The sequence below is a fragment of the Grammomys surdaster genome, unplaced genomic scaffold (genome assembly GCF_004785775.1).
Source record: "Grammomys surdaster isolate TR1022 unplaced genomic scaffold, NIH_TR_1.0 125606, whole genome shotgun sequence".
NCBI lineage: Eukaryota > Metazoa > Chordata > Mammalia > Rodentia > Muridae > Grammomys > Grammomys surdaster.
Window position 1 is genome coordinate 1,073,914 of NW_021620449.1, and position 21,348 is coordinate 1,095,261.

General features: G+C 43.9%; 1 protein-coding gene across 3 annotated transcripts in view; it reads left to right on the top strand.

Annotated features, from left to right (window-relative positions):
• The window catches only part of Stac (SH3 and cysteine rich domain), a 125,941-nt gene that overhangs the window by 42,640 nt on the left and 61,953 nt on the right, over positions 1-21,348 (top strand). For 2 of the 3 annotated variants that reach the window (XM_028787119.1, XM_028787120.1), the window contains exon 2: positions 10,314-10,593. The exons of the other annotated variant lie outside the window; for it this stretch is intronic. In XM_028787119.1, the coding sequence (XP_028642952.1) occupies positions 10,314-10,593 (280 nt within the window). The remainder of the gene's footprint in view (positions 1-10,313; positions 10,594-21,348) is intronic. 3 annotated transcript variants of the gene reach the window in all.

The following is a 21,348-nucleotide window of genomic DNA, read 5'->3' on the forward strand; positions in this document are numbered from 1 at the left end:
CCTTCCTCCAGGCTAATAATGAATCTTCATGTGTGCACCTCAAATACCAATGTGAACATTGCTAACGATTTTCTAAGTTTTTTTTTTTCAAAAAGGCAAATTTACAGTACACACTCCATCTGAAAGTATTTTATTCTCAAATTCTTTGTTCCAATCACTACTAAATTTGCCACCTCCTACCCTTCCCAGCCCAGCTCCATCATGGTCAGTACCTCTATTCACCCATGGACTGAGCAGCTGGCATGTAATGCTGTAAGTCCCTCTCCTCTCAGGATGGAACCTCAGACTATTTCCTTATAGTAAGATTAGTCCCTGAGCTTATATCCTCCCTCCCCTCTGGTGGCTTCTCACTTCATTCTTGCTCAACACACAGACGAGCCTCTAAATGCATCATGTATGACTCTGATGATATCACACTTAGGCGATAACATATGACTCTGCTAACATCATACTCAGGACAATGTATTACTATGCTGATATCATACCCAGGAGTCATTTCAGAAAAAAAATAAAAACAAGGTGTGGCTAGCTATCGCATCTTTGGAAGTCTGGGTTGTACAGTGCTCTGGCTGTGTCATGCTTCTAAGACAGAGATGGTGACTAGAAACTAAGTTAGAGGAGTGGGACCATCCAAAGTGAGAGGATACAGTGGCTCTTGTACCCCATAACAAAGACAGAAGTTCAAGGTCATTCTTAGCTTCATTGTAAGTTTAAGACCAACCTAGACTTATATGAGATCCTGTCTCAAAAAAGTAAAACTTAATTCATTTTGGGAGATTGGAAAAAAATCTCTCTGACTCTTTTCCCCTCTCAATGCCACCTTTCTCTGACATCGACTAGAGCAGTCGTAGTCTGCTTACTACTTTGTGACATCAATACATGATCTTCTGTCACCTTTGATCATTCTCAGTGTTGCTACTTGCCTGTAGAAACATGCCCTACACGTCTGAAGAATGGACTCTAGTCTTTTGTTTCACAGTGTTCTGCAGTGTCAGACCTGTGAGAGAATTTGGAAGCACTAATTTAATCTTCCCCATTCCTGTTGGGATTCAAGGCTTCAGGGACTTGCTTCAACCATGCAGCTGTTGGGAGCAGAATATGGAGTTGGTCCTGTTCAATAAATGTTGCTTTACAGAGTATTTATTAATACAACTGGGAGAAATTTTCTGACCTTTAAATCACTGTCTAAACCCTAGTGAATCTAACCTGGAATGTATTGTGCTTACAATGAAAGAAATCAGACATAGACTGGAGAGGTCGCTCAGTCAATAGAGTGCTTGCCATATAAGCATTAGGACATGAGTTCTAGTCCTCAGCACCTACCTAAAAAGGCAGGCATAGTGTTGTATGTTTGTAATTCAAGCATGGAGTAGGAAGAAGAAGGAGGATCTCAAGAGTTAACCAGGCAGCCAGCCAATCAGTGAGCTTTGCATCCAGAGAACCTGGCTCAAAAACTAAAAATGGAAAATAATTGAAGAAAACACCCAAGGCCTGGCTTTCATGTGCACACAAATACATGTGAGCGCACGCACACACACACACACACACACACACACACACACACACACACACACGAAAGAAATCTAATGTAAGAATTAAAACTCAGCATGAAAATTGGAAAGCTCATCACAGGCCCTGTACTTTCCCAAGACCAAAGCACTCTGTCTGCCCACTAGCCTTGGGTGTGTCTGGGAAATACTCCGAAAAACCACAGCCTCAGCTAAACTTGAAATAGACTTGGTTAGTTGTCCACGTGGTTGATGGAGGGTGACGGGGAGTGTGTCTCAGAATACACATGGGCAACGGTCGATCACCTGCCTCTGCTTGCCAAGTAACTCATTCCCTTCATGCTTAGATCATCAATTAATTTAATCATATCTTTGCAGGCAAGAAAAAAAAAGCCAACGACTATTTCAACAAGAAGACGTAACTAATTTAGAGGACACAAAATGTCAAGAGAAAAAACATGTTCATTTTCAATCAAAGATGTAGATCACACAGGAAAACTCAGGATGAAATATTTGCTTGTCAACGGTTCTCTGATGACCTCTTCCGAATACTGATAGGAAAGCCAGTGTGGTACTGATGCTGTTTTAGATAGCTGAGAGCATGTTTGTAAAGGCAACTGATGGTTTAGCATCAACAAGCAGGAAAATAAGCTCAGAGTGCCCACAGGGACTGTGTGCCTCCCAAGCTGCTGCCTGTGCGGGCAGACTAGTCTGCAGCACATTTTCCCAACATAGTTCAGACTTGAAGTTCTGTTTGGAAGATCAAGTGCATGCTGGTTACTTAGCTCCATCTCAACTGCAAATTCACCAACAGGTGAATCAACATGTCTGCATTATGATTACCTCAGGCTAAATTCTCCATGTGCTCTCAGGATGCCGAATGTCTGTGCTTCCTAATACACAGCCACCTAAGCAGCACCAACATGTCAGCCCTATGGATCATTGCAAAAATCCCAGCTGATACCAGGGTGACTAATCACACAAAGCTGAGAGATTTTTTTTTCTAAGAGGAGATTGAGGGTGGGTTACTTTCTCACCAAAGTTCATTTGGCTTTGCAGGGCTTTGAAGTCAGAGACTCATATATGGAGCTTCATTCTGTGGCTTATTGGCATTTAAATTGCCATGTGTCTTAGTTAGAGTTTCCATTGCTGTGAAGAGCTACCATGACCAAGGCAACTCTTATAAAAGACAACATTTAATTGGGGCTGGCTTACTGGTTCTAAGGTTTAGTCCATTATCATCAAGGCGGGAGTATGGCAACATTCAAGCAAGCATGGTGCTGAAGGAGCTGAGAGTTCTGCATCTTGTTCTGAAGGTAAACAGAAGATTTACTTCCAGGCAGCTAGGAGTTGGGTCTCAAAGCCCACCCCCACAGTGACATACTTTCTCCAACAAGGACACACCTCCTAATAGTGCCACTCTCTGGGCCAAGCATATTCAAATCACCACACCAAGTCTCTGGTTTCTCATCTGTAAAATAGGTAGTAACCTGTAACAGATGATCTGTGCCTTCCTAGCATCCTGCCCACCACAGTACATTGCTCTACTGTGCATCAGCCTCTTCTGTCTGTAAGCTGGTCTCCCTCTTCCAGTTCTTGACACTTCTTCCCTTTCCCTCCTGGTTTCTCCCATGTTCTGAACAATCAAAAGATCTGTATCCTGGTCTAGAGAAAGCTCAGCCAGTAACATGTTTGCAAGTGTCCAGAAACCATGTTAAAAATAAATGACAAACATTTTCATAGCTGCCTGGCAATTCTAGAATTGTGGAGGGGAGACACATGGGTTCCCAAGGATACTGTCTAGCTGTCTTATACTACTTTCTGAGGTGGATGGCACCTGAAGAACAACATATGTGGTGTTCTCTGGCCTTCACATATGCCTGCACATGCATGAACCACACCCCCACAGACAGCACACACATGAAGATCTGTATTCAACAAGCACCAGGCCTGCTGGCTTGCTTGTATCCCTCTCTAGCTGCCCAAGTCTTGTACGTTATACCCACCCCTTCTCAAGGACAAAGCTCAACAACCAGACCTGTTAGGCACCATCAGATTAAAAGCAGCTTGAAAGTAACTAGCATTCAAACAACTCTCTCTGAAAACAAAATGCTAAGATACTACAGCCCCCTCCAGCTACTATGTCTCTTTACTAATCTGCATCAAGGTAAACTCAGAGACACTGTCTTTGGCCACCACCACATCTACGTCTTCCTCTCTGGACAGTCTTTCTTGAAACCTTGTTACCACACATTTAGAGCTTTACCGAATCTGCTAAGATCTTTCAAAGACCACCCTTTGCAGAGCCTTAAACCTCATGTGACTTAAATTAGGGTTGGGATTAATTTGACCCCATTGGCTTTCCCTCCTTCTCCCAGTCATTTCCTGCCTTTAGCTTTCATAATATCCCTTTCTCTAGGTCCCCTTCCTTGGCAGCTTCTCAAATACCACTGCCTGGCCTCATGAGTCTTTTCATCTACATTTGTACTATCCTGGGCTCAGTCCTCAGGCAGTGTCTCTCTCGAGGGTTTGCTCATGACATATGTAATGATCTCCTTTGGTCTCGTGTCCCTGCTTGCCATCCATACCTCATGCTTCCCCACTCAATACCCAGCTCAGACCTTCCGCCTGAATGTCAAAATCATGTATCTACTTACCAACATTTTGATTCCTCCCTAATTTTAAATAAGCATCTCAGACCGCCTGGTCTCCATGACAACATGTCTTCTCTGATGCTCTTCTAGTAAAAAGGGAATGCCTCTGTTCATTAGTTACACCCATCAGATATCTTAGAGTAACTCATTCACATCCTCTTACCCCTCAACAAACTCTGGGATCCACTTTCCAAATGCACCTGCAATCCAAGTGTGTCTTACCACACCTGTCAGAATCACCTCTCAGCCTGCTCCTTCTCACAGGCATCTCCCAGCAGGTTTCTTTGCCTCCATCTTGCCTCCTAACCATCTGTTTTTCAAACATTCCCTAGAGCAACCCTTCCAATAAAAGTCTGCCCTCATCACTTCCTCGCTCTGAACCATTGCCCTTAGGATAAATTCCACAGCCCTTACCATGACCAGCAAGGAAGCCTCAACCTGAGCTGATCTGGGACTCCTGCCCTTGCTGCATTGCCATCAGTTGCTACAGGGATGTTGCTTTCTCACTTGGACCATTGCTGCTGGCTTTCTCATTACCCACAGTGCTCTTCTGCTAGTTTCCCAACTCCCAACAATGTCTTGAGGCTAGTTATTGCCACTAGCCATAATGCTCCCCTAAAACATCACCCACCCACCCACCACTTTTTTCACATCAGTGCTCAAATGTCACCCATCAGAGAAGCCTGCTTGTGACCTTCAGAAGCCTGTATCTCTTGTTATTTCCTTTTGTAATACATGTGCTCACCCAAGTATGTTGCCCTTTAGTCTTTATTTTCCTCTGCCTACTAGACTTCAAACCTTAGGGAGGTCAATCTCACTGTTGAACATTTTTCACTGCTCAATCACCAAAACTGAGCACGATTACTGGCGACTAGTAGCATCCAAATGGATATTCAGTAGTGAGTTATTCAATGAGTGAAGGAGTGAATGATCCCCTTCCTGCAAGTTTTCCTAAGATAATAGACTGGGGATATAGCTCTGTGGTAGACTATTATGTACAAGGCCCAGGATTTGACCACAATCACCAAATAAATACATACGTGGATAAAGTTTACTGAAATGTTAAGAACCGAGGTATGAGTCACGCCCAATGTATGAGAAGATACTTCTAAATATTTGTGGAAGCAAACTGTATGGTTCAGTGGTTAAGAGCACTTGCTGCTATTCCAGAGGACCTGAGTTCAGTTCCCAGCACCCACATAAGGCTGCTCGTAATTGCCTGTGACTCCATCTACAGGGGATACTACACCTTCTTTGTTCTCTGGGGTTACCTGCACACATGTAGTGTAGACTCACACAACACATAAAAAATACCTTTTAATTCTTTTATTTTAAAAGGAATATTATTCTAAACAGAACTTACCTCGTTGGTTATGCATAGGCGTTAATCATTTTGGTCCTGTGTGCCTGTCAAATTCGGTTTGTATTTCCTCATTTTTATCTTTCTCTCTGGTCTCTGCTCCTTGAAGGTTGTATGGAGAAAGTGCTCTTGTGAACTTGCAACTAGGATCCTATTTAATTGGTAGGCATGTCTTTCTTTTCCTTTTTAAAAAACTTTTTATTAGTTCTTTGTGGATTTCACATCATGCTAACAAATCTTCATACCCTTCCTCCACCCTTGCAATCTCCCCCACAAACAAAGAAAAAAAATCATTATGGAAACTGTAGTGTGTCACAGTGTGTCTCATAGTCTACCCTTTTATCTACATGTCTTTGCTTGTAAATACTTGTTGTAAGGACTCAGTCTGGTAGGAAGCCTCTGGCTTCTGCCACTCAATAAATACAGGAATATCATTGAGATTCTTCTCAGATATCCTATTGTTGCCCTGTATCACAAAGCTCCTGTAGTTTTGGATCTGTAGACTCAGCCCCTTCATGTACTCCAGCAGGTAATTGATAGGGTAGATATTGGGGTGTGCCAATTTAAAACCCTGGACCTGAGCCAGAAAGGAAAGGTCAGCCTCCCCACTCTCTGGTTCTCATACCCTTAGGGTCAGCTCATCAGCAACCCCTGCAGCCAGGGCCAGCTCTACCCTTCGAGGTGCAGGACACTCTTTCCTGAGTGTAGCAGAAGGTGAAGGATACGGCCAGTTCTCCCATTCACATGACCACCAGGCCAGCTGTGGCAAGAGGCAAAGGTAGGGGAATGCACATCCCCTTTGCCCATGCTGCTGCCTGGCAGACAAGCTGAGGGCCCAGCTCTCCCATGGCCATACCCTCGGGCTGGTTCCCCTATCCCTCTAGCAGTCAGGTTCAGCTATACTGTGCTACCTAAGTGAGGTACAGGGTCTGCTGTCTGACTCTAATGAACTTGGGGCTAGCTTTCCTGTCTGCCAAAGGTGGCAAGGAGCGAGAGGTGTGTATGTGGCATCTCTCCCTCATCCATGTCATTGAATGGTAGACAAATGGCAAACCTAGCTCTCCCATGCTCATACCCTCAGACCTCCTCTGCTCAGTCCTTTTCACCCATCTCCCTGCCACCACCACCAGGGTCAATCAGCTCTACTATGCTGCCTAGGCAAGGTGCAGGGTTCCGTTCTCCTGAGTCCCGCAAGTAGTGAGGGGCAGGGCCCTTTCTCCTGCTCTTATGACCCTAGTGCCAGGTCCCCCACCTGCTATAGGTGGTGAAGAGGGAAGGGAGAAGAGAGTATCTCTTCCTCATCCAGGTAGGCATGTCTTTCAAGCATTACATTACAATAAAAAAAAATGCCTCATTGGCTTCCAACAAAATCTCTGGCTCTGGAAGCAGGCTGACCTCCTTGTCTGACACAGTGTCCATCCACACACGCCAGGGCAAGGAAGGGAAGTGCCAACTTCTGGAGACCACAGCCCTTCCTCCCCATTCCAAAGCCCTTTACATACTCACTGACAGGGAAAGGTTCCACGTTCCTGAGACCTGGTGTAACTTCTACTCTTGGAGGTGTAACTCCAGCACCTGGAGACTCATTGACCAAGAAAGGAATGAGCCTGAGGTCAACAGAAGGCAGGTTTAACATTGAGCCTGGTTTTCAGAAGCTGTTTGACCTTAAGCTGGCTACTTGATCTCCTTCATTTCTCCAAGGCTATAATAACACCTTCCTGGCCTACACTTTTGTGTTGGTTATACACTGTCCTGTAAGCACAGCAGATGTGCAACACAATAACCTCAACTACTGTCATGTGGAGGATGTGTGGGATGGACAGTCTGTATGGGACTTGGCTGGGAAGCTGTCATCTCTACTAGAGTCCCCTTTTGTCTTGCAGGAGGTGGTATGGCTCAGGTCAGTGAGCTCCCTGGGTGGAAGGAGTCTTGTCTCACACAATCCCTCAGATTATCACATATTTGGCCCTGAAAGCATTTGTCAGGCTTCCAAAGGAGCCACAGGGTCCTGTCTTCAAACTGGCTTAGTGCTCTTCTCCTCCACACCAACACCTTCTTCTTCTTTCTCATTAGTTCTCTTCATTCCCTATCGGTCTTGCTTATACTCTTGCCATACATGAATACATGCATACATATGTACATGCACACATACATACACACATACATACATACATACATACACACATACATATATACACACATACATACATGATTTTTAATGCTTCTATATAAAAATCTAAGAATCTCAAAATGAGAAGAAACATGTTATTTCTCTTTCTGAGACTGGGTTAATTTACTTAATGTGACTATCTCCAGCTACATCATTTTCCTTCAAATAACTTTACTTTCTTCATCTTTATGACCAAAAAGAATCCATATGTATATTCACATTCTTTATCTGTACCTCTGTTGCCAGACATCTTGAATAGATAATAGACAAGTAACTTAGCTTTTGAGGCTGTACTCAACCAATAACATACTTTTATGAAATACCCTTATATGATAGTACAATATTCAGTGAATATATAGCTAAATTTTTAAAGTATAATTACACATGCATATGTACACAGGCACCACAGGGCACAGGTGGTGGTCACAGTACAACGTGTGTGAGTCAGTTCTTTTCCCATCACGTGGGTCCCAGGAATGGAACTCAGGTCTCAGGCTTGATAACAAGTGTCTTATTTACCAATCCCATTCATTAGCCTGACATTAAAGTGAAATAAAAGTTTAAAAGCCTGGGTGACTCACATCTGAACTCTCAGCAGCAGGCTGAGGAAAGAGGATATCTTGCAAATCTGAGGCCGATCTGGGCTGTGGAGTAAGTTCTAAGCCAGCCTAGGCTATGATGTGAGATCATGTCTCATCTCTGTCTCTAAAACTGGACAAATCCTTAAGCCAACAAGTTCACAGAGTGGAAAATAGACTCTATTCAGTGGTTAAGAGCACTCACTTGCTGCGGTTCCAGATGACCTGAGTTCAGTCTATTGCAAAATCACACTGCAAATTGACAAGATCTTTCGAAGGTGGAGTACAGCCTCCTTGTGCTTTTCCTGTGTCACAGCTCTGTGACCGCAGTGGCTTTCTAGTCCTCTGAGGTCAAAATAGAGGTGGGGAGGGAGGTGACAGGCTTAACATTGCTCTATCAGCTCCTCTCAAGTGTCCTCAGGGAGCCTGGCCCCACTGTGTGGAAACTCCAGTCAGCACAGGGCACCTTCATGCATAGTTTCAGTTGCTGCACAGATGTGATTTCAGGCAAAAGGAAGAATGGCTACAGATGAATACTTACCAAAGAAGCCCACCTCAAAGGTGTTGCAACCTCTAAAAGCCATACAACTCATTCATTGTTTATTCCTTTTTTCTGGGTGGCAGGAAGACAGGTGCTAAGGGCTGATAATGAAATGCACGAGAGATTTTTAAAGAATTGTATTAGCTGGCAAGACTGAGCAAAGTCAAGGTTGACGCCAACTGTGGCCAGTGCTGAGGACCCAGGAGTCTGAGCAGCAGGGGCTGGACCCTTTGTTTATTTAGGGCAGGGATTGAGCCTAACATTTTACCCATGCCAGGCAAACACTCCACCACTGAGCTGTATCTTCCACCTTGTTTTATCACTATTTAATTTTCAAGACGTAGACTTGCCAAAGCTGATCCAAACTCACTCTGCAGGCCTTGTGATCCACAAGCACCAGCCTTCTGAGTAGCTAGGGGTCAAGGAATGCACTACCACATTCAGCTGAAGCTGTTCTTTATGCCTAAGGAAAAGAGAAGTGCTCAGAGGATTTTAAGCACAAAGCTCCTACGCTCACATCTGTGCGTCCAGAAGCTCCCTCCAGCAGGGTCAGATTAGCGATGCAGACTGGACTCAAGTCCTGCGAGCACCCTTCCAAATCCATGTGGTGTCTCGCCATAAGTCCCAAAGACAAAGAAGAAATGATCTGGTTCACTGAGGCTGAAAACCAGGGCAAGGACACATGAAGGGCCAGGAAAGCTAAACAGGCTTTTGAAATACTAAGTCCTAAACACATACCAGATACATAAACATATATCACACATGTACCTCACACTCTCCCATACCACATACACACAGGCGTATATGTGTATGTATATGTACACATATACACATATACACATATATATCACATACATGTACAAATACACATGGATATATACTATTCACATGCATAAGCATATGCTACACACACATACCACACGGGCATACAGACATGTCTTACACACAGTACATGTTTCTTTCCACATGTTTCAGATACAAGCAGACTAGCAGGCTTCTGGTTTGTGTTCTGGAGACCATTTAGCCAGATTAATGTCAAGTCAGAGGAAGACATCATTTGTATACTATGCTGTCCTTAGAGACAAATAGCTACTGACTGTTCATAAGAAAGAGAAAACCTTATTACACAGCCCTGGTACCCAGAGTTCATACCTCACTTCCAACCATGCAAACTCAAAAGACAAAAGGCCAAAAGCCCAGTGTCCTGAGGTTTGTGTCCTGGGACTTCAGGCAGCACATTGGTGGGACCTAAGAAAGCAAGGCTGGAAAAGAAGATGGTGGAATGGGCAGATGGAGCCTCTTTCTGCTCACTGGCTTATGGGGCACAGTGTAGACTACTGAGTCCCATTTCAGGTATCCACTGACCTTGGACTGCCCACACTGAGGCCTGGCAGAACCTCCCAGGCTAAGGTATTCGTGGGGTCCAGGGCAGAGCTGGCTGCATCCCCCACAGGAGTCACAGGACCCATCATAAGAGAGGCTGTCCTGTCATTGCCTTGCAGCTCCAGAAACTAAAACGGTCACTTTCTTTCAAGACCAAGAGCTTGAGGAGCAAAAGTGCTGACAACTTCTTCCCAAGAACCAACAGTGATGTGAAATCGCAAGCAGACCTGCTGGCCAAGGCCAGCCCAAGCCCCAGCCCAATTCCCATCCCTGGAAGCCCAGCATCCATGCCCACCAAGGCTGGCCTGCACCCCGGCAGCAACAGCAAGGTCCACGCCTTTCAGGAGCATGTCTTTAAGAAGCCCACCTTCTGTGATGTCTGCAACCACATGATCGTGGGTAAGACCTCCCCCAACCCCTACAGGTACAATGCCCCTGGGAAAATGAATGAGAGCTGGGTACCCAGGTTCAGGGACCCAGAGACTAGCTCTGAGCTTTAGAGAGTTAGATGCAAGAGGGTCCATGTGGGGAGTGGCCTTGAGGGAGGGGACTTACTCAAAGCAAAGGCAAGCAGGGCCAGGCAGAGGGAGAGTTTGTTTGGAATACGGTCAGAACCAAAACAGCAGCTGGCATCCTCTACCAGAAGCCTGGTGCCCTTTATACCTTTACTGTATGTGGCCCATGTATACCTGCCTAAGCCTATTATCCCAGGTAGGGACAGGAGACCTGAGATGTTTGTGTCTGTCACGACTGAAATCGGATACCTCAGTGATGGCTATAAGACCAGGAAGGTAGAATGTTCTCTGATTCTCTCAGCCTTGTCAAGGTCCAGTTCAAGGGTGTGTCAATGTAAAAAAGAATAAGAGAGAGTTTCTTCTAGAGCCAAATATTAGTGGCCATGGTCCCAGGAATACAAATTTAGGCTCTTCCAGTACCATACTTCAATGTTTCATCAAAGTTATAAATCAAGACATTTCTTTTTCAAATAAATGGGTGTGATCAGCATGTCACAAGAAAGCAAGGAGGTCTCAGGTATCAGCCACAGATGTGATCTGTGACATCCTCAGTCTTTGGGATGATGGAAGTTTAAGGTCACCATATAGTTAGATAGCTCTTTACCTCCAAGTCTTACAATGTTGGTAGGTCAAACACAGTGGGTAATTAATGACTGAGAAACTAAAGATAGTCCAAGACCAATTGACTCTGCAGTAGTTTAGCTCTCTGAAATGATGGAAGTTTTAATCAATCAGCCCCAGAGAGTGTTAATAAGTATGGCTGTTCATCAGTACAGCCTTTGTCCTGGGACCTTCTGTTGCCAAGTAGGATATTCTAAGTGGGAAGCAGTATCAGATCTATTGCTGCTGTAGCCATGAGACCTGTCTGTGTTTTCAGATAAGGCTTGTCGCCTCGAGACTCGCCTTGCTGCTCTCAACTCTGCCTGTCCTTCCTCTTAACCACATTTAGAAAACAAGGTCTGTACTTAGTCAGATTTCCATCATAATACTGCATAAAGATGGCCACACAACTACCACACTAAAATCAACCATCTTTCAAATCTCACCTGAGCATATTCAGATCTGATAGAGCCGGACTGACTGATCCACCACTCTGTAGCTACTTCTTTTCTTGTCCTTGACCCTCACTCTTTCCTTAAACCAGAGACCCAGACTTGTCATGTCATTATCCCAGCAAGGACAACAGGCAGAAGGCAAAGTGCCTTCCTTGACTTCTTGAGCTGGAGGTGGCCCACTGTGAATTCCTTTGGTCGGGTACATTGAATGAGAAATGTCAACAGTCAGGAAGGTAGAGAAAAACCATTTGATTTTCCAGCCACCTGGAAAGAGGGATAGAGAACAAGGTGGAGAACAGGGTCAGCAATCTGATCTGATGCTTAGGTCCTCTGGATTTTTCAACCACTTTGCCCAGTAGATGAAGCTCCTTCTTGGAGCTCCCACCCACTCCATCTCCATTTGAGTATGGCACCTGGCTGCCAGTGTGGGAGCCTGAGGGAGGTCCCATCATGCTCCCTGCACAAAGTACTTAGGCAGCCTGCCTCCTGCTTGGTTTTCTTGAATGCCTCCTTTCTGAATCCCATGCATGCATCCCTTTCGGCCCTTTTCAAGGTAGTGCTATTCATAACCCTGAAAGAGGTGCTGATGAGGATCTATTTTAGGTCTCATTGTGATGCGTGTGACAAGACAAGGAGCCTGTGGTTTTCAGTAATGGAAATGAGTTCACCCCTGAGGAATGTCACAGCCATTACCTTAGTGGGGTTCTCAGGACACCTCAAGTACAGCAGCTTTATAAGACTCGATACTAAAGAAGGTTGTGCTGTGATTTTATCTGAATTAAATTTATATTGTGGGTGCCTTTTTTTAAAAAAAAAAGTATGTGTCTATGCTCGGTGGGGGGTGGGGGGAGTAATGTGCACATGCATACATATGCTCACGGAGGCCAGAGTTGGAATGGCATGTAGCTGTGAGCCTCCTGATGGAACAGGTCCTGGGAATGGAACTTAGGTCTTCTAAAAGAGCAAGTGCTTTTAACTGCCGAGTCATCTACAGCTCCACATGACTGCCTTTTATGTTATTACTTTTTGAAGACAGAGTTTTCATGTATCCCAGGCTGGCCTAAGTATCTCTAATTAGGATAATCCTGAACTTCCAATCATCCTGCCTTTCCTTCATCAGGGAACTGGGATGACATTTGTGTACGACCACACCTGGTTTTGTAAGGTGCTGAGATCAAACCCAGCTTCATGAATGCTGAGGGTGGTGGTATATGTGTGTACACGTGGAGACCAGAGGTTGAAGGTCAGGTAGCATCGCTGCGGCTCTCCTTATTTGTTGAGGCAGGGTCTCTCACTGAACTGGAGCTCACCCTTTCTGCTAGGCTGGCCAGCCAGGACCTCCAGGAATCTGCCCACCTTATCCCAACCCGACTCCAGCATTGGGATTATAAATAGATTCCACCATTTTTCCTGCTTTTATATGGGTTTGGGGCATTAAATTCAAACCATCTTGCTTGCTAAGCAAGCACTTTCTCCCTTAACCAGTTGTTCTCACCCTGTAGATTGTGACTTCCTTGTGGCTTAAACAATCCTTTCATAGAGATCACTTAAGACCACTGGAAATTCATAACAGTAGCAAAATTACAGTTTTGAAAAGACACCAAAAATAATTTTATGGTTGGGGGGTCACCACACCATGAGGAACTGTATTAAAGGGTTGCAGCATTGGAAGATTGAAGACCACTGGCCTAAGCCATCTCCCAGCCAGTTTGTTCTTTTATCTTTAAAAACAAAAAGGGGAAAAAGTTAGTAAACAAGTCGACTTGATCTTTTCAAGGACTTAGCAAAGCAAACTAGTATCTTCTTTGAGGAGAGCAGGGAAATGATGGAAAAATGCAAGATGGAACAGAAGTGATACAAGAGGCATCTTTGAAAGAAAGATGAGGCTTATAGCCATCACCACCACCTCCATGTCTACCTCCATCACCACCTCCACCACCACCACCATCACCACCACCTCCATCACCACCTCTACCTCCACCACCATCACCACCACCTCCATCACCACCTCTACCTCCACCTCCACCACCATCACCACCACCTCCATCACCACCTCTACCTCCACCTCTACCACCTCCACCACCACCACCACCACTACCACCACCTCCACCTCTATCACCACCTCTACCTCCACGTCCACCACCACCATCACCACCTCTACCACCTCTACCACAACCACCACCTCTACCACCAACATCTCCACCTCCACCATGACCACCACCTCCACCTCCATCACCACCACCCAGGTTTCTGAAACAAAAGTACACTCACAGCTGGCTGATGCCTGTCCTTAAAGTTGTGAAGGTCATATGTCCACTATGAGTAGACTGACTAGTAAAGATAGGCTCATAGCTGACCATCTGTTTCAAGTTCCTTTGCCTTCAACTTGATGCCCAAGGCCTTCCTACTGAGCTGGCTCCCACTCCCTGTGGGTCAAGCAGATTGAAGCCTTGCCCTCCAGCCAGTCTAATCATGTCTCTAGGGCTTGCTTATTAAGGTGGTGGTGGTGGAGGTGGTAGGGATATTTTTAATAGTTTAGTATAATATTTTAATTTATTCTTTGAAATTTTTATGCATGAATACAATATATTTCAATCATATTCAGCCCTTCTCCCCCTCTCCATTTTTTTCTGGATCTCCAATTCCCCCTCCCAACTTTATGTTCTTAAAAACAAAAACAAAAACGAAAAACAAACAAAAACAAACCAAAAACACTTGCTGTGTGAATAGCCCTATCCATACAGGAAACCACAAAAGCTGTTAGTGAATTCAATAGTCTTTTGATGTCCAGAAGGTATTTTTTCTCCCTGGTCCTCTCCAATCCCTGGCTCTTACAATTTCTTAACATTCTGTTCCTCTATTTTCCCTGAGAGTTGGGGGTAGGGAATGTGCTTTCTTCTCACTTCTTTTGGCTAGCCCTGCCTACAAGAATTGGTTACCTATTCAATCTATGATAGACAACCCAACCTTTCATAGAAATGTGAGCGAAGCAAGCAATTCTGTGTATCTTGTGAGCTCCAGAGATGAATGACCCTGCCTCTGGGACAACAGGACTCCAGATTAGGTCTTAGCTGGAAAGAATTCTGAACTGATAGAATTCCTTGGTGAGAGCACTTTTATGTTTTCCTCCAAGTAGGTCCTCTTGTGAAATCCTTAAGGCTTTACAAGAACACTGGAGATTGTGGACCATCTTCCTGTGTGTCACCTAGATGGATTCCAGCTACCGCATTCTGCCTTGACATTGAATTGAGTATTGGCAGTGAGCCACTCAAGGGAATATTGAAACCCTGTGATAATATGCAATAGGTCAACATGTGCTCTTAGGTGGTATGCATGTGTTTGTATGTGTTCACTCACACACGCTTATGTGTGTGTGTACAGAATGTTCATGTGGAGACTGAAGTCAATGTTGGGTATCTTCATTCTGGCTGGCCAGCATGCTCCAGGAATCCTCCCATCTCAATCTCTCTGGTGCTGAGGTTATATCACTATATCCAGCTTTTTCACTAAAGTGAAACACATGTTCTTAATATGACTAACCCCAGGCATGGGTCCGATTAAGGAATATTTTCCCTTACAAATCCCAAGTTTTCATTTTTTTTCACTAGACACCATGTTTCTAAGAGTATTTTAAATTAATTTTAATGGTTTTAGCTGTAGCCTGCTTAGAAGATATAGCATATTAAATCGACTCAGATTTAATGAACAGATTGTTAGGAAAAAATGAATTTTCTTGCTGAAAATTTCAACTCTCCCTGAAACAATCCATGGCTTTTATAACTACCCAAGTTCTCCACAAATGAAAATAACAATAGTGTTGTCTTATGTGTGGATTATTATGAGGGGGCTTAGTTGTAGGGGTGCCCTTGGGAGGAGAACCAAAGAAACAGAAAAGACAAGAGAAGGCATTAAGTGAGTTTGTGGTCTCATCCATAGACTATGTCAGATTGGACCAAGTAAAGAGTCCTTCCAGAAACAAGGGACTTCCCTTATACTTACCATATCAGCCAGTCACTGGCCATGGTTGCCCTGGAGGGAAGAAGGAATGGGGAATCCATCAAAAAGGATCCTATTTGGTTAAGACTAATTATCTTGCAGAAAAGGTGGAAGTGAGGGATGTATAACATATTAGCAATCACTGATCAAGCACCAGCATGATAAATGAGCTAGGAGCAAGCCACCAACAGGATGTCCATGAGCATTCCTCAACAGGGCAGCATCCTTTCCTGGGACATCAGTGCTGTGAGATGCTGATACTGTAGGAGAGTCATCTTTTAATGAGAGTACATTTAAGACGCAGAGAGATCCTGCTGTCCATGGCCTCATCGCCATTCTAGTGAATCATTTGACATGAGGAAACACTACCTACCATACATCCAAGATAGATCTTTCTACTGTGCTCTTGTCTGACCATTATTTTAACTGTTTCCTGACCTGTTCTGAATGCATCCCACTGTTCTAGCTATTAACTAAACCTCTAGTAGAAAAGGCACACATACACATAAACATGAAACATGCAAAGAATAAGTTGGGTGCAAATGGCCAGAGACTTTCAGGAATATCTAAAGTCAAAGGTATAGTCTGTGTGTTCTCAGAGCTGACAGAACCTCAGAGGTACCTGCGGTTGTTTAAGTGAACAACGCTTTTAGGACTGTACAGCTTGTACACAAGAAAATATAAACACCCCTACAACTAAGGTAACAAGAGGCAGGAGGAGTATTGGTCTGTAGGCATTTTTCTCTCTTTTGTCTCAGACAACCTATTCTCCATGAAAAGTTCTGGATACTGTTTTCTCAGCTCTTCGTTGACATTCTGGCATTTGTCATCAGCAATATCATTCCTTCCTTCTAATTGGTCCTCTATCTAGCTAATCCTAAGTCTACTGAGACCTAATTAAGAGGTGTCTGCCAATTCTGTAACAAACACTTGTTATCTCTGAAATTTCAAGTTGTTTCTCACAGCCCAGTCTTTGGTAAGTTCCTTGAAGATGCGATCAGCTTTGATAACATGCAGTACCCAGTTCTGAGTGTCCTATCCCTCAGGATTATTCATCTTTGGTAGCCACAGCTTAGCTACTTCGTTATGATTACAGAACATAGATACAAAGCAACACTCTGCTCATCAGACAGATGTTCTCCCATTATTTTCCCATTTGGTCCCTTCTAAAAGAATCACATGCTGCTGGGCAAAGAACATTAAATGAAAGAAGGTAGAAGTAGCCCTGGAGAGTTCAGCCCTTCATTGAGTGCTTTTCTTGCAATCATTAGGAGCTGAGTTCAGTCCGCAGGACTCATGTTGAGAGGTCAGATGTGTTAACACATGCTTTTAGTCTGTACTGGAGAAGTGGAGTCAGGAGGATCCTTGGGGCTCACTGGTCGGACAACCCAGCCTTCTTGGGCAAGCTCCAAACCAGTAAGAGATTCTGACTCAGAAAAGCAAAAGTAAAGGTACCTAAAGCAGTAACCCCACAGCTGACCTCTGACCTCCACATACATACACAGTGGGGGCAGGGTGAAGAGAGGGGTGGGACAATCACAGTCAGGAGATGGTAACTGTCATTAAGGACTCTCTTCTAATGTCCCTGCTTCCCTGATGCTTCTTGGTCACTAGTGAATACAGTTTAGCACGTCTCTCTGTCTAGCACACATGATTTAGAGAACTTTTCAATTCCTCCAAAGCTAAATAGATTGAAAAATTATTAAGATTTAAATCTCAGGCTCAATGCCCTCACTGTCATTCTCAAACAGAAGTGTGCATAGCCAGTACTCAATACCTTTCAGGTAAAAGAAGAAAGCATCAAATACTTCAAAAGCTGCATCTCCTGTTATTTTTCTGATCTCTTAGCTGCTGCCAACAAAAGTGGATTTAAAATATCTCTCTGAAAATTGCTTAAATAAAAAGGATTAAGGGAGAGGCTGGGGGAATAATGGCTGGGTTGATAAAGTGTGCATCATGCACACATGAGGACCTGTGTCCTGATTCCCACTACTTACAGAGAAAGCTTGGTGCAGCTGCACATCTCTGTAATCTCAGTGCTGAGGAGGCACGGGCAGGATGCTCCCTGGGGCTTGCTGACTAGATGAGCTCCAGGTTCCTTGTCCCAAAAGTAAACTGCAAAGAAATAGAGGATGACACTAAAATCAACCTATGACAAACACATATGCACACATGTGTACATACACACTTACATGCGCACACAGTTGCACACACATCCACATGCACACACACATGTATACACACATCTACACACAAACACCACATTACAATTGTTCCAGCAGAATTAGATACAAATTAGACAGCAAAGAATATGCTTTTCCATGTCTCAGACATGGAAATCCTGGCTACAGACAAACAGTGTCTGTGGGATCGTGTAGGCTTGTCTGTCATCATTTCAAAGGGGCAAAATCCTCGGCCCACTATCTAAAGAAAACACAGAGGAAGTTGGAAGGAACCACCCATTACAGTGTCTTCCTACTCTGCCACAGATAATTTGTTTCCCGTGGAAAGTTCTAGATACTGTTTCCTGATCAGTCCACAGTCTATTGAGAGCTAATTAAAAACTGATCTTCCAGTTCTCAGGGATAACTTTTTCTCTGAGTCTCCATCCCAGCCAAGATTTTGATAAATTCCTTGAAGACATTTTCAGCTCTAAGGTGTGTGCCTATCATTATAGCAACTGCAGGGCAAACACCTGACACACAGCATTTAAAAATAGTCATGGGTGGGGCTAGCACTGTAGCTCAGTTGGGAGAATGTCCACCTGTATGCACAAAGCCCTGGGTTGTGTCACTGGCCTTGGTTAAAGTGAGTATAGTCACAGACACCTGTAATGCCAGCACTTAGGTGGGTGGTAGAATCAGGGGGATCAGAAATCAAAGGCATTCTCAGCTGTACATGGAGTTCAAGACCAGCCAGAACCACCAGAGACTGCCTTAGAAAAGGTATAAGTGAATAGGAGAAAGGGTTTCTAAACTTACAAAAAAAAATTATTTCTTAGTGCAAGAATATGGGACTATCCCTGGGCTATCAGACCCCAGGCCAACCCTGTGTTCTGAGACTTGACACAGATAAATGACACAGGGGCCTGGCTTTCTCGTGGTCCATATTTCTCTTGATATATTATTGTCTGTTGTGTGAGTTGATACAAATTTACACATTGCACAAAGGTTCCTGACAGCCCTTGCTGTGACCTGAATCCATGCCTGAGACAGATGCCATACTATCCTAGCTGGCTGTTAGTGATGGGTGCCTCTGCACATCATGTCCACTCTTTAATGTGTGCTCGCTGGGCTTAACTTCCAACTTTTTGACATGGTTGTTGTATGGTGGTGATTCTTTGATAATTCCATACATCTGTGTAATCATTCTTATTACTGTCACTCTCTAACTTATTGGATGTCTCTCCCACTTCTGTCACCACCACCCCCAGACCATCCCAGATCTTTTTTCATGCCCATGTCCTTATGTTTTCCATTGTGACCCACTGAGTTTCACCAGAGCTGTCTGGGTGCCATGGGAATGGAACCCAGTGAAGGCTGACGGGCTACTCCAGACTCTGCTATGTTCTCTTTCTAAAGCAGGCATGATGGAAATGTTTGCGTATTTCTAGACTGAACCTATTTTTTGTATTCCATCTGTTTTTAAATATTTGGCCTTCCTGGACTGCCAAGATAGCTCTCAGGGCAAGAATCACACTTGCCCTCAAGCTTCATACCCTGAGTTTGCACTCCAAGACTCACATGGTATAGGAGAGAACCAATCCCAGCAAGCATTTCTCAGACCTTTACATACACACACTTGCATGCATACACATGCACACATAAGCACATACACACTCATACACATACTAAACAGATAAGTCGATAACATGTGAAATTAAATAATTAATTTAATTAATTGAGGGTAATCAAATAATCTGGTTCTTCACTGCCTTTCATCCCTCCACCACCATGTGTGTCCACACATATGTGCACATTTTTTCTTCATGCTACTTAAGAGTTCTTTTCTTTTATGACCTCCTGTGTTTCAAAAATATGGATGTTCTTCTAATAACCATACCCATTCCTTATTCTCTGCCTTATTGGATGTCCCTCCCACTCCTGTCACCTGTCACATTTCTCAAGTAAAACATTTGGCATTTTGATCAAAAGTAAATGTGTTATTTTTACAGGTATATTTACCAAACTCTGAATCTCTATTTTATACCTAACAACAGTGTTTTCCAGATTTTGCTGGTTTTATTTTGATGTCGTTTTTGTGGTGATAGGAATTGAACCCAGGACCTCCTACATTCCAGACAAGAGTTCTACCACTGGGCTAGGGCTGCAGATCCAGATTTTATTGTTACTGCAATGTTCTACATTCCCTGCCCCTGGCTGAGAATGAGCTTAAGGTGCCGTCTTAGTCGGGGTTTCTGTTCTTGCACAAAATATCATGATCAAGAAGCAAGTTGGGGAGGAAAGGGTTTATTCAGCTTACACTTCCACACTGCTGTTCATCACCACAGGAAGTCAGGACTGGAACTCAAGCAGGTCAGGAAGCAGGAGCTGATGTAGAGGCCATGGAGGGATGTTACTTACTGGCTTGCTTCCTCTGGCTTGCTCAGCTTGCTTTCTTATAGAATCCAAGACTACCAGCCCAGGGATGGCACCATCCACAATGGGCCCCCCCTCCTTGATCACTAATTGAGAAAATGCCTTACAGCTGGATCTCATGGAGGCATTTTCTCAACTGAAGCTCCTTTCTCTGTGATAACTCCAGCTTGTGTCAAGTTGACACACAAAACCAGCCAGTACAGGTATATATTAATATATATATGTATATATATATACATTCCATACATCTGAAGCAGTCCAGTTTTATATGTTCTCAATTTAAAACCCGTTCAATTATCCCTAAGAATTTGTTTCTCATGGTTTAGGCTACATTTTGGAGTAATGTTTCAAAAGGGATACTGTAAATGAAATACATGTTAGAGTCACTGTGGTGAGCCCCACATGCCACACTAAGATATACCTGATAAATAGGCATGTTTACTTGAATTCACTTAATGTCTGTCCTTCCTGAGTTCTTTCCACTCTTTGTCTGTTTTTCCTAATGCTACTAGCATGGTCTCTCCCTGAATGTTAGTCTAGATAAATCCAAAAAGTTTGGAAGCTGCTACTTGTATAATTAAGTCAGTTCTGTCTGCCTTTGCCTCTAATAAACATTTTAATCATAAGTTTTTATTTGGTTGGTTGACTGCTTTTGCTTCCCCAAGTATTGCTCCAGGTTGCTGAAAACTTTTGCCTTTAGTCCTTTTATTGTAATATCTAGCTTCCCTGTGTTTTATTGTCAACCACAGATGATGTGTTTATAAAAAGATAAAGAGAAATAGAATATGTTCTATGGGGGTGTGGTAAGGTATGGGGGAAGGGGATGTCTCAGCGGGCCCATGCTGAAGTATCCCTGCCCCCTGAGGGACCAGCCACACAATGGTATAGTATAGAATAGAGTTTATTCAGGGCATGGGGAGGGGAGTTAAGAGTTAAGAGGGTAGTAGAGCCAGAGAACGGCAGAGAGAGAGAGAGAGAGAGAGAGGGGGG